We start from the raw sequence: 14,161 nt of genomic DNA, 5'->3' as shown, positions 1-14,161 counted from the left end.
CGCACGGAAAAAAATATGTCTCGATACAGTTTACGATGAGACAAAGAGCAGAAATCAAACGCAAGGTTGCCTTGGAGCCAGATTTTATTTCTACTATTTTTCTTTTGATGAAAGAAAAGAAGAGAATTTAATACAAATTTGCGTGTAAAATTAATTTACTTTTAAGTTAATTTCTTTAGCAGTAGCATTGTTCAGAATTAGTGGCCGTAGTACGGGTCGTAACCGTGCTGGGGTGCGCCGTATTGAGGTCCAGCATACTGTTCGTATTGTGGATGCGACGGCGTTGGCTGTAAGAGAACAGAGTGATGCTTTTAACATTTACTTATTACAACTGTCTATTTTTGATGAGTCAACATAGACTGTTGGTAGGACCTTTTGTGAGTCCGCACGAGTAGGTACCACGACCCTGCCTATTTCTGCCGTGAAACAGTAATGCGTTTCGGTTTGAAGGGTGGGGCAGCCGTTGTAACTATACTGAGACTATAGAACTTATATCTCAAAGTGGGTGGCGCATTTACATTGTAGATGTCTATGGGCTCCAGTAACCACTTAACACCAGGTGGACTGTGAGCCCGTCCACCCAACCAAGCAATAAAAAAAAATACGGTCCACCTATTGTTAAGCTATGCTAATGTAAACGGCGATGCTCACCTTGAGACACGATGAATCAAGTCTCAATTGGTTTGATGCAACGGCTGACCCATAGTTTTTATCGGTCTGTTTATTGACATTCATCACAGAAGTAGGTCTACTGGGTAATAGCGGCGTCTTACAAAAAACTGTAGAATACCTATTCTATAGTTATATTGATTTCAATGTATATCTAGAGTTCGCACAGCCACACATATTCAAAAGGTCTGTGTTTATTACGAACTTTCAAAGTCAAATTCCGTGAAATTACACGGTGAAAAGATAAGATACCATTGAACAACGACATTGAAACTAATATGCCTTATGAACTTACTTAATTAATTTATTTTAATTACGAATTTGATGTTTGCTATATGAATATCGCATTGTCGAAATATTAAATTATTTTACATTCTTCAATAAGTTATAAAATTTCCCAAATAATCGTCAGCGTTTTTTTTGTTATATTGTCTTTAAGGATTGTCACAATCTATAGCTTGTTTTTGTGAGCAGGCTAATTAGAACTTATTCAAAGATCTATGCCATATATTAAAATAACCTAATCTATTTGCTTACGTTCACTTCACTGTCTTCAGTTTTATTAATCACGCTAATGCTAATTTATCACCAACATTAACAAAAAGAAAAAGCGTAAAAATACTTTGAAGAGAGGTATTTCAATCATATTTTACCTGATAGTGATAATAAGTCTTCTTTTTGTCGACATCTTTAATAGTTTTGACGGGCACCATGTGATTTTTCAGCAGTTCCTTTAGCTTTAATTTGGTGGAGAGCATGTTCGCTGCGAGGGCTTTGTTAAATGCTTTTAATTCTTTCAGTTTCTCCTTCACAGCCCAAAGACCGCCTTTCAACAAGTCCAGCTTGTCGAGAGATATTTCGTTGTCCTCCTGTTCCTCGTGATCGTAGCTGGGAGTGTCGTATGCAGCTCTGAACAAATGTTGATCTTCTTCGTCCAAATCAGAATATCTAGGCACGTGTCTTGGTGAAACTATAACGAGTTTTTTTACTATAATACATACGATTAAATTGATTGAATACACAATTTTATAGAATAAAAATATTATAATATAAATTGAAGAAAAATAGCACACTATTTTTATTTCTAAAGCAAAGTTATGAAATTATTAAAAAGTTTGCAAACCTGCGTTAAGAAACAAAATGCCAATAACTAATTTCGCGATCATTGTGATTGAATAATAATTTTAACTACTGTGATGATTATAAATTACAATGACTTTCAACAAATATCCTAGATATCAATTATTTAATTTGAGGGTACATTAGATTCTTGTGTTCAATTTTCTTACTTGTATCTGTGCCTCAGATCTGATGTTTTACTTTGAACGTCATATTCATAATGTAGTGTGCTTATGATTTTTATATAATAAATATTATATTTTAGACATCGGGTTTACTAAGTTTTTTTTTATGTAGTAATTTTTTAGCAAATTGACTTGCCATCTCAGATATCTATTTCCATTGTACTTCTTCGAACCGTCGTCTAAGCTTTCGCTATGCAAAAGATTAATTAAGCAATGCCTAACTTATCTAGTACATATTATAGTAAATATTTATTCATTTGTCCTATGTATATGTAACTAAAAATGTATGTATGTCGGCGGAGTCGTTTAGTCGTAAAATGAAGTCGAATCGATCAAAAGTCAATAATCGATTTTTAGCAAAGCTTTTAGCAAAAAATCGATTGGCTTTTAAATTAAATACAAATCATTTATTTTCTAACCATATTTATTGCTTTATTAACTCAGCACTACGTTACAACAGTAACGTCATTTTATAAACGATAATATTTGAAAATCCTACATTACACATGAGATCATATCTTAATAACTATAAACACTTAGATTACATATCTTACTGGAACGTTCCATAAAAATGCTTTTTGTATTTGAAGACACTGAGGTCTGGAGTGACCAGAGTTATTTTCATTTTCCCTTAAAAACTAATTAAAATACAGATGGTTCTACATTAACCTAGAGTAATTTGCCGTTTGTCGCAAGCATAATTGAAGATTTTGCCGTGATTGTCTGTAACGTTGACCCTCCAAAGGAATGACCGGTAATCAAAATGTTCATTACATTGCCAACCGTAACCAATTATGGTAGTGAGATTATAAATATTTAGCGTATTATCTATGGTGTAAACAATGGGATTATAGAGGGTACAGGTAAGGAATTATACTTTAATAGACATATGTATGCAGTTTTTTGTAAGTGCTTTATTGAGTGTGTCTAAACTATATTTGTGTGGCGAATTTACGTGCGGTCTCGTAGCTTTGGTGGACGAACACCAAAGTAGTAGCCCTTTGCCATAATTTCAAAAAGTTTTAGGCTTAACAATTATTAAACAAGAAAATATGCAAATAACATAAGAAGAGGTTCAGCCACAGGCATTAAAAAATATTTAATGCATAGATGTTTAGTTTAATTTAGATATATTATAATAGTAAGCAGTAATGTCCTTAGATGTCGCATAGTGCTTGTCGCCACCAATTTTGAAACATTGGATTGTATGTATGACGTATAACGGTAGTAGCGCCCGCGACCCTCGAACCCGCAATCATGACCATTTTGCGGTAGAAATATATGTATAGGATGGTAACTATGATGGAGTGATGGTGGTAGGTGGTAGGTAGATAGGAATTTGAATTCATCGGTTCATTGAGTTCATCAGTCGTTTGTGAACACATTTTGGCTACGTATTTTATATTAAAAAAATTGAACTTAGAGATTTGAAACCGGGCACCGTTGCAGCGTTTGATGAGAGCCCAATCCACTTTAGGCCACGAAAACTTCAAAATAGAAGGCATTAGTCTAAGCCTCTCGTATTGCAGTAGACGCATAAAAATATTAACATATAAATATAATTAAAAACGTTTTTAAAACTAAGCTACAGATAAATTATTTCTTTAAAAAACGTTTGAAAGCAGTTGAATTTGTTCCAACTTCGTGAAGTTAATAGTACTTCCTCCTCTCCTCCTCGAGTCGTGTTCCTCATGTCTGAGGGTCGTGACCACCATCACCCATGAGCTTCAATCTTAGGATTTTTTTCACTCTCCCCTGTCCACGGCGTCATGCAGCGCGCTGTACACTGTACTGTCCAAAGCGGTGCGGATCTGATCGGACCAACGAGTATGGCTGTGGCCTCTAGATCTGTTGCCTTCAACTTTCCCTGTGATCATAAGTTTTTCCAGGTTATCGCCGTCTTTCCTCGCAATGTGACCAAAATATTCGAGGATCCGCTTCAGACATACAGTAGACAGTCTGATTTTGATGCCCAGTTGCTTCAATATCGACACGTTAGTCCGGAAGGCTGTCCACGGAATTCTTAGCATGCGTCTCCAACACCACATTTCGAAAGCATCGATGCGCATTCGGTCTGCTGCTTTCAACGTCCATGTCTCAGCTCCATACAAGCAGATAGAGAAAGTACTTAATAGTACTTACTTAAAGATTAAAAAAATATATGTTAATCAACATTAAATAATACGACATAGGTTTAGATTACTGAGATCAATTTTATGGCTATTATGGTTCTCTACGTGCACGGAATCCATCGTGTAAGGAAAACCGGTGAATTTAGATATGTCTTCAAATTTTGGAAATTCGAAACAATTATTTTAAAATTTTCCAATTGCATCCCTAAAAAAACTAAGGTGATTTTGTCAAAAACGATTTTTGACCACGTTCAATGAATGTTCTCGACTGGAGACTTTTGATTCAATTCTTATTTACAAAAGTAAGTGTACATCACACCTGTAGGTACTCACTAATCAAACGATAAGCAATCCAAGTATTTTTTGTAACAATAAATACATTTGAAATCGTAATACGTCTTACAAATACACGAGTAAATTATTCTATATTGAACTGTCTTTAAAATTTCTTGTCAGGGACATGTTTTTTTCAACAGATTATATTACAGAGATATTACTGATTTCATAAGTCGGATTATATTATATTTTTTTCTATACAAAGGAATTGAATATGCACGATTAAAATCTAGTGCGTCGCCTTGACTGTCACAAGGGCGGTCTGGTCTTGTACAAGTCATCGTCGATGTCGAAGGCCGGGTCTGCGTAACCCGAGTCATCGTAGCGAAGCGATCTGCGGACAAGCGTTGGTTCCATTAACAAGCTTATCGCTTCGTCAGCGCGTCCGATAATCTCTTTGTTGGGACCGGCGTGATTTCAAGACTGCTTTTTATTAACGCAATGGTTTTAATGCATGTTACATTTCACCGAACCTCGTTATTTTTAAAATTATTTCGAAATAGATTAGCGTACGGTTTCTGGACTTTTTTTTGTGTAATTTTAAGCGAATGTGGCAGGTTTGATGGACAATAACTTGTTATTTAGTCGAATTTATTCATTTATCAGTCGCGAAGTAGTTACTCGTGAACTGCTAGCGCCCCACCTGGCGGAGCACGAGCTCACCAACGCATTCTGGTGTGAAGATGTAATAGGCCTACATATTGGTGAAATTTGTTCCATTCCAACAAAGAAATCAACTAATTTTGATTTGATTATTAGAACCAGAGATGATATAGTACGTTTAAATACATACATGTATAGATATTAAACATCCAAATAAAGAGTAAACAGCGCTATTCTTCGCGCCATTGTTTCCCTCTGTGGGAAACGAACACACGACTCTCGTCTCGCATAAAGGCGTAACTACTACGCCATCGAGTCAACCAATAAGACTGCCACTTCGTTGTAAGGTCTATTAGTAACCACTCAATAAAAGTCGGGTCGTGCCCATCCGCAATTAGACGACTGACTATCGGTGTTCCCGGGAACAAATTCAAGTCAAAATGGATCTTTTAGATGCAAAATACAGAAACGTTAAACATATAATAATTATTGAATAATTTCGGAACAGTTGACTGATACAATAAGTTAAGAATGTAGTGTGATATATTTTTAATTTAAATTAAAGTTTTAAAAGTTGATCGAGAGCGGTTTTTTTCCCCTACCTATGCTGATAGTCTTGAGAGGCTATTTCAGCTTCACCCTAATCTGTAGGTGAGCTCACGGGGCTCGAACCGGAGTGTTGCTAACACTGGCCCTAGTAAGAGCAGTGCTTCGTAGAATCTACCATCGGATCGGAAACACGACCCACTGAGAAGATCCGGCGAGAAACTCAGTGGGCTGTGTCTGAGGGTTAATTTACTCTTCGAGCCCTTCGTCGCAAGCGACAGGTTCGACGGGTTCGACGAGGACGGTGACCGGTGCTTGTGGTGCCTAAAAGCACCGTTAATGGATCGAGAGGATCCGTAATGACGTGTTTTGGGCGACGTCGACAGAGAGCGGTGACGGATGCTGCGGGAGAACGTTTCACTGGGAACGGTTATTTTACCTGTCTGGCGTTCTAGTTCTGCATCTGGAAGGTGGCGGTGACCGTGAGGAAGCTCTGAGCAGCGCAGGATCGTCGTACCTCCTCGACACGATAGTGAAGTCATGGTGGGCGTCGATCAGCTTCTGCAGCCGCGAGACCATCTCGAAATCGGACACTGACGCCGGCACCAGAATACCGAGGAGTTTGGCAATTGAGTTCCTAAACAAAATAGTAAAGAATTACAAACAGCACAGGCAGCCATGAACTTTTGTTACATATACGACCAGAGAATTACAATGAGCTTTCGAAAGACAAACGCATTCGGCAGTTTCCACATCCCGCTGGTGCGTTCCGTGTCTTTTTTAAGTTTTTTTGTTGTTGTCTTTTTAAGTAAACGAGAGCATACAGCTCTCCTGACCTTTTTTTTATATTTACAACGGCTGCCCCGTCCTTCAAACCGAAACGCATTACTGCTTCACGGCAGAAATAGGCAGAGCGGTGATACCTACCCGTGCGGACTCACAAGAGGTCCTACTACCAGTAACTATGCAAATTATAATTTTGCGGGTTTGATTTTTATTACACGATGTTATTCCTTCACCGTGGAAGTCAATTGTGAACATTCGTTAAGTACGTATTTCATTAGAAAAATTGGTACCCGCCTGCGGGATTCGAACACCGTTGCATCGCTAGATATGAATGCACCGAACGTCTTATCTTTACTTGTATCTATTTATTTACTAGACAGTAACCTGAAACTTTGCAATTGAGCTTCCCGTCGCTGACACTCAGCCAGGGCTTCTTTAGTCCTCGCGAGATCGTCTCTCAACATCGCGATCTGGTGTTCAGTAGAAGTTCTTTCCTGTTCGAAGGTCTCTCCCGTGGCTCTAACTTGGTCTTTCAGCACGTTAACTTTCCGGTTATACCGCGAACGCAACAATTCGGCCTCGTCTAATCTCTTTTGTAGTTCTTCGATCTTTCGCGCTCGTTCCAATGAAGTTATCTAATACATAATGACGTAATCGATTAATTCGTTTCGTAAACTTCTATTCTTTGATTCTCGAAACAAATGTAATTGAACGATTACTTGATGCATAGATCTACTTTTGCTATGATTAAATGCAATCGCGTTTCTATTGAGATAATCATTTTAACCTTGCCATTTGATTATTATTGGAATACCAAGTTCCAATTCTAAGAAAACTTTTTAGAATTAATAGTTTCTTCTAGGGAAAATAGTCATATAAAAGTATAAACATAATACATACATAAATACGCTCTAAAATTTAGTTACAACATCTATTTTCACTAGTGCACGACTTCGAATGTAAAGAGAATACGATACAGTTATATGGGATCGGAGATTTCACAGTACATACTATCAAAAACGCAGTCAGTAGGTATGCTTAGTGCGAGTTTTTTAACGTTCTCGTAGCGTACGAGTTAGCCCAATTTTGTATGCAATTGGAACAATGCCCCAGCGGCAAACGTATGCAAACGATCCCATTCCATATAAATATGAGCTAACTGATGGTAGGACCTCATGTGAGTCCGCACGGGTAGGCACCATCACCCCGCCTATTTCTGCCGTGAAGCAGTAAGGCGTTTCGGCTTGAAGGGTGGGGCAGCCGTTGCAACTATACTGATATCTTAGAACTTATATCTCAAGGTGGGTGGCGCATTTGCGTTGTAAATGTCTATGGGCTCCAGTAACCACTTAACACCACGTGGGCTGTGAGCTCGTCTACCCATCTAAGTAATAAAAATAAAAATAGCTTTTACGCTATCGAGAACGTTAAAAACTCGCACTAAGCACACTTCAGAACTTTTAATTACGTGACGAAGTTGAGTCCTTAATAATGTTTAAGTATGCAGACCTTGTAGTCGGCGGCGTCGGCGAGTTGTGCGTTGAGGTCGCGCAGTTGGGCGCGCGCGTCGCTCAGCTGAGCGCTCAGCTTGTCGCACTGGCGAGCTAACTTCTTACTGCGAGACATGGCTTCGTCGCGCTCCGCCTGCAGCACGGCGCGCACGCGGCAACTTTCTTCCTGTCCAATCGACGTGTTCAATAAAATCCAATTTCCGAATACGTATTCAGAAATTAACGAAAAATGTTTTCTTTTTAATACACTTTTACTAGCTTCAGACGTATATATGTTTGTAACGGAATATTTGAACATGATTTTGACCCCCTTAAAAACATTGGATTAACTCGAAATTTGGTATACTTATTATGGACCGATGATAATTCAATATTACAAAAAATATTAAAATTCAACTAAACAATGAAAAATAAATAATAGTTTGAAAAAACTACCAAAATACGCTTTTATAGAAAATCCATCCCCATTTTATACCAATCCCATAGAGTTCTTAAAAATAAACGAACTTTCAGATAAAAAATAAAGAATGTCTCAATTTAGTACCGAAAAATCATTTTTTTATTCTGCCGTTACTGACAGCACATAAACGTCTGCCTTCTGCCGTCACATTCTATTTTTTATTGCCCTAGTAGGCAAACGAACATACGGCCCACTTGATGGTGAGTAGTTCCCGTCACCCATGGACTTCAGCAATGCCAGAGGCAGAGCCAAGCCCCTGCCTACCAAAATGAATATTCATGAAAAACATTGAAATAAATGAAAAAAAAACATCATAAAGACAGGGAAAGCGTTAGAGCAATCTAATTTTATTACAATGTAACCAAAAATTTTAACTTTGCGCTTAAAATTTCATCAGTTCCATATTGGGTGACAATATTTTTTTAATAATTAAAAAACCAGCAGCACGTTCAATGATACTAACGATCTATTCAATTTGGTTTACCTGAACGCTAAGTTTACGCCTCAATAAATCTAAATGTAAATCTTTTCTTTGTAATTGTTCCCTCAAAATTCGGATCCTTCTTTGTAGCTGATAAACCACTGCTGTCTGCAAGAAATGAAACAAAACCACATTTTGTCAAATCAATTTTACTTTATTTACGTGTTTAGGTAAACGATAAAATTCATAATGTCTTCAGCTAAGTTTTACTAATGATATTCGTTTTAAGCCATGCAGAAATATAGGGCGTATTAAAACCGTTCCCTGTGCCTATACGGAAATAAACTACAAGCCTAAAGTCAACGGAAAACAATTTTTATTTACGTAACTAAGCATTCATACTTATTGTGGTTATCATTAGTTCGCATTACGCGAAACAAAATGCGTATATAGCTACCGGTCCCCGCAATTCCCAGAAATTTCGTTAACGCGCGTCAGTTAACTTTTTAAAATGCAGCATTGCGTGCGATACACAAATATTAACGTTTTTAGTGTTGTCATGATTGGAATCGTCTCCTTGTTTACCGGAAAAATCTGTATTTTTAAATAATAAAAACAGGCATTACAGCAGACTATTTTCGCATTCAAAATATTTCAAATTTAAATAACTATCTAAAATAAATTAACTGTTTAACTATCTAAAATAGTAATAAAGTAATATTAACTATGCAACTAAGATAAATATACATACTTTATACATATAATGTCTACAGTGAATTAAAATAGATAGAACGTATCTTGCTAATTACTTCTTGAATGGCGTATCAACCTAGGACTATTGATTGTAACATTTGTTAATTAAAATTCTAACCGCAAACAAATTTTGGTATGTTTTCAACCCAATATTCTAAGTGTTCAATAATGGATTAACGAGTATTAGCATGCCAATTTTGAATAACATTAGTCTTACTTCTTTGAGATAAGGCAAGTCATGGAAAGATCTTTCCCTGCGGAGTCGGGGCAGGCTACCGTAATATCCATAATATAGCAGCTACATAAACACACACATATTTATAATGTGTAATATAAAATTTACTTTACTATAAAATAAACGCATATACACAAGCAACATTTGCCTAAAGAAATGTCCTATCGTTAACTGATTTGTATTTAAAATTTATACTTTTTTTCTTCAGATTATGGGCAATTAAAATATGTCATTATAATGATCTGATTATGCTATTTTCACCAAAACACGATTATCCTACATAATATCCTATAACTACAGTATTCTCCTACTTTATGTAAAAATCGCTATTTGTTTAAAATTTAAAATTCTGTACAAGTGAAAATTTTGTTGAACATCTCGATATTTAAATGCGATGTTAAACAATCAATTGTTCATTTAGTATCGCATATGTAGCTTTGCTGCTATTTATTAGTTTCAAGAAAAATTATAAGTTAAGATAGCCTTTGCAGACGTATAATAAAGTGAAAACAAGATAAATCGTAAATTTTATCATTAAAAAAAACCTCTATACACTAACTTCAATATTCATTGCAATAAAATTGCCACAATCGGTACAATATCAGATAATAAAACGTTAAAATCACACCGAGGAATGTTATAAAAGTTCTCTGTGAAGCGCGCTGGTAGGCGTTCACTCGCAACTTACTGACCTTGTCAACAATTTTATCGCTCTCCAGCCGCGCCAATTGCTCAGCTCGATGTATAATGGATTCAGTGTGTAATTCTATTCCGACATCCTGGGTCAACTCGTCCATATTTAGCGTTCTGCTTAGACGCTCGAGGAATGCCACAAACTGCAACGATGTAACAGCGCAAGAGAACAAAACAGTAGATTAAAAAAAAAACAACGGTGAAATTGTAAAATTCTTATATACGTAAAATAATTTTTTAAATCAGTTATCTATACTTCTATACTAATATTATAAAGAGGAAAGATTTGTTTGTTTGTTTGTATTTGAATAGGCTCCGAAACTACTGAACCGATTTGAAAAATTATTTCACTATTTGGAAGCTACACAATTCCCGAGTGACATAGGCTATAATTGAATAAAATTTGGCATCCTTACTAAAACTCTAATAATGTAACCAAAGGTGTAAAAAAATTACCTAAAATATTATTTACATCGCGTGCCCTGCGAAAACTATTGATGGTAGATTAAAAGTTATGTCGCAATAGGTGTTCTTTTATTTAAAAAATAAAACAACGTCTAATATCGTTGAAATTTTTGTTAAAGACCCGAGTGGAGCCGGAGCGGGCAGATAGTTTAATATATAAACGTAAGTAAACTTTAACAATACATATTCCGTTGTTTTTATTTCACAATGATCAAAACTGAGAATTACCGTCTTAAGCAGTGTGTTCAGCTTTTGTTGTTAACCAAAAAAATTATTATTCTTTCTCCTTAACTTTACATGAAAGTACTGTACCTATACACCTAAGTAGATTTTTTATAACGTTACATTAAAAATATAAATCGAATCTGTTTCTTGTTAGGAATCACGGATGCCGTACCGTGCTGTGAATACGTATATAGTTTCAAATATATCATGGATTTGCCCGCTGAGTTTCTAGCCCACAGAGTTTCTTGTTGGATCTTCTGAGCCGGTTGCGATTCCAATCCGGTAGTAGATGCATTCGAGAAGCAGCTGTTCTTGAGTTGTTAGGTCTCCTTTGGAGGCGCTCGGGCAGCTGTTAGCAAATCCCACGCCCCCCTGGCCGAGCCTTTGCCCACCCACTTGTCCCGGTGAAACTGGAAGGCCTTCGGGCCACCAGCAATCCCTCATTCATAAAAAAAAATAACATCATGGAGTAAGCTTACATACGAAGCAGGCATTGTTCTCTTGTTTCAAGGCAACACCAAGAGGGCGTTCAATTTTATTTATAGATCTTCTTAGCAGTGAGAAAAAAGCTTCAAAAGCTAAAGTGTGCACGTTATGTAACGTAAGTAAAAACACGCAAGCACACAGCCTTGCATTTGTCGATAGGGACCGTCCGCGAGTATGAAACTTTTAACCTTATTTACGCAATCATGGCGATTCTCTGTTTCAGCGGCCCTCAACTTTTTTACCAAACGACGGAAAACATATTCTTTACAAATTCGAGACACCCTACATACTTACGTATCTGATTTTTTTTGATAATTGAAGTGAAGGTAAAATACATTTATTAAATTACATATTATTATTATGTTAAAGGTACGGTTAGTATGTATCTAGTATAGAGTTGTAGTTTAACCCCTTATATACCCCAGATATACAATTCCCCGGTCGCCTTAGATAAATACCTACATCGTATTTGTTAATTTCGCTAGACATATGAGAGGGCCTTGCGATGCAATAATGACAATGTGTCGCGACACGGTAGTTGAGAGCCGCTGCCCTAATTGAAGGAGCGTTTGATCGATAATCTGTACAGGCTTTAAATACTTACAAAGTTTATTATAACAATATCTACCTGTTTATATTGAGTAGCTGGTAGTATAATCATATATGGTATATACGATGAGAATTTATAGAGAAAGCTCGTAGGATAACGCCTTAACATTTGGCATAAATGTTGGGGAATATGTTTGGAATGTATGTAAAAGTTTACGAACAATACCCACGTTCGCTTTATCTTTCCTTAAGCTGTCTCTGGATAGCTCCATTGCATTCAGTTCCGATTCGAGCTTGTGAACTTTAGCTTCTAGCATATTCCTTTCGTCTTCGAGTATTCTAACACGCGTCGTGGCTTGATCGTGCAAATGAGCGGTTCTGCCCAGCTGTTGAGATTCCATGTTCAGCTTGTCTCGGAGAGCCTCTATTTGCTTGAAACGAATGAAGGAAAAAAATAATCAAATAATTTATTTATTGGTTAATGCGGTTATTATTTTTAAAAGTGCAACTTACGACAGTTTTATCTTTACTTTCACTTAGTATTTCACGGATTCTTTCTTTTATTGTGCTTTCGTGAGCTTCAACAAATCTGGTTGGTAAGCTTAATAAAATAGCAAAGGATTCCATCGTGTTCCTAAATTCTGCATGAAGTCTTTGGTATTTCTCGTCTCGATGTCGTAAGTCCTCTACAAAAATAAAACTTTTTATTAAAACTATCTGTTTAATTTAATTTGTTTTAATGCAGTATTGAGCAAATAATTTCGCCCCATCATATTTCTATAACGGTAGTAGTTGTCTAAAGTATGTTTTTTAATTTCATCCATCTTTTTTTTTTTATTGCTTAGATGGGTGGACGAGCTCACAGCCCACCTGGTGTTAAGTGGTTACTGGAGCCCATAGACATCCACAACGTAAATGCGCCACCCACCTTGAGATACAAGTTCTAAGGTCTCAAGTATAGTTACAACGGCTGCCCCACCCTTCAAACCGAAACGCATTACTGCTTCAAGGGCTTAAATTTGCCTGGCGGCTTGTAAGTAATTTCAAATATATGGATGCCAAAATATTCTACCGATACTGTACTGCTATAGCGCAAGTAGGTAAACGTAATCAAAAAGTATGTTACTAAAACTTCTACACAGCTACCTTTCAACTGAACAATAATAGATTCATTTTGATTAACATTATCTGTTACGACGTTTAAGTTTTTAGTGCAGTGTGATAATTTTTCTCTGGCTTCATGCAACTCTCGTTCTACAACTCTATTCTGTACAGCGAGAGACTCCTTCTCCTGTTTCAGTCTCTCAATATCTAGGAGTTGTGATGAGAGCTGTCTTTGTAATATATCTTTGTCATTATTTGATCTTTCTAAAGCATCTCTACAGCTCCGTAGATCTTGTTCTGTCGTCGATAAATTTTCGGTAGTGTTCATACATTTGTTTTTCAATCTTGTGATCTCTTGAACTAATTCAGCTGCTTTGACAATAAGAGCCTCTGGGGAGTGAGTGTGTGTGCTATCACAAAAGTCAGCATCCAACGCGGCAGATAGACGCCTTATTAGATCATGAAATTGACAACGAGAATTTTCTTTTTGCTGTTCCTCATTATGACAATCAAGTTCGAGTGAGCGCAATTTCTTTTCTAAATCTTTAATTTTCTCTTCGCAGTAACGGTTGTCCCTCTGTAAAGTTTGTACTGTGAGATCGCTGCGTCCCTGCACTGTTTGTAAATTTCGATGTGTTTCTTCGAGATCTTGTATTTTCTTTCTAAGCGACGATATAATGGCGTTTTGTCTTGCATTCTGTTCACGAAGATGATCGATTTCAACTTGTTGTTCGAGTATTCTTTGGTCACGGGACAGCATTTGGTTTTTTAAATCACCGTTCTGAAAATATGTCACAGGCTAAATAATGAAATTAGGAAATAATAATGGAAATTGCTTTCAATTAAGTTCAAATTGACTAAAACGAAAATTTTCATGACAATA

General features: G+C 36.7%; 2 protein-coding genes across 4 annotated transcripts in view; both read right to left on the bottom strand.

Annotated features, from left to right (window-relative positions):
• Window positions 1-39: 39 nt before the first annotated feature.
• On the bottom strand, window positions 40-1,949 carry LOC114244811 (uncharacterized). Its single transcript, XM_028176718.2, has 3 exons — window positions 1,793-1,949; window positions 1,323-1,639; window positions 40-287 (listed from the first exon to the last, which is right to left on the bottom strand). The coding sequence occupies exons 1-3, from the start codon at window positions 1,833-1,835 to the stop codon at window positions 198-200; spliced, it is 450 nt and encodes a 149-aa protein (XP_028032519.2). The 5' UTR covers window positions 1,836-1,949; the 3' UTR covers window positions 40-197.
• Window positions 1,950-2,379: 430 nt separating this feature from the next.
• LOC114244821 (coiled-coil domain-containing protein 170) overlaps window positions 2,380-14,161 on the bottom strand; it is a 15,795-nt gene continuing 4,013 nt past the window's right edge. For 2 of the 3 annotated variants that reach the window (XM_089731931.1, XM_089731930.1), the window contains exons 3-12: window positions 13,321-14,059; window positions 12,688-12,860; window positions 12,405-12,605; window positions 10,449-10,592; window positions 9,739-9,819; window positions 8,832-8,936; window positions 7,886-8,053; window positions 6,761-7,011; window positions 6,030-6,227; window positions 2,380-4,775 (exon numbers count right to left, since the gene is read on the bottom strand). In XM_089731931.1, the coding sequence (XP_089588057.1) occupies window positions 4,691-4,775; window positions 6,030-6,227; window positions 6,761-7,011; window positions 7,886-8,053; window positions 8,832-8,936; window positions 9,739-9,819; window positions 10,449-10,592; window positions 12,405-12,605; window positions 12,688-12,860; window positions 13,321-14,059 (2,145 nt within the window). In that variant the 3' untranslated portion in view covers window positions 2,380-4,690. The remainder of the gene's footprint in view (window positions 4,776-6,029; window positions 6,228-6,760; window positions 7,012-7,885; window positions 8,054-8,831; window positions 8,937-9,738; window positions 9,820-10,448; window positions 10,593-12,404; window positions 12,606-12,687; window positions 12,861-13,320; window positions 14,060-14,161) is intronic. The other variant, XM_089731932.1, reaches the window with a different exon arrangement.

Source organism: Bombyx mandarina, chromosome 12 (genome assembly GCF_030267445.1).
Source record: "Bombyx mandarina strain Sakado chromosome 12, ASM3026744v2".
Lineage (NCBI taxonomy): Eukaryota > Metazoa > Arthropoda > Insecta > Lepidoptera > Bombycidae > Bombyx > Bombyx mandarina.
Note: the sequence above shows the minus strand (reverse complement) of the source record. Positions and strands in the feature narration are given on the sequence as shown.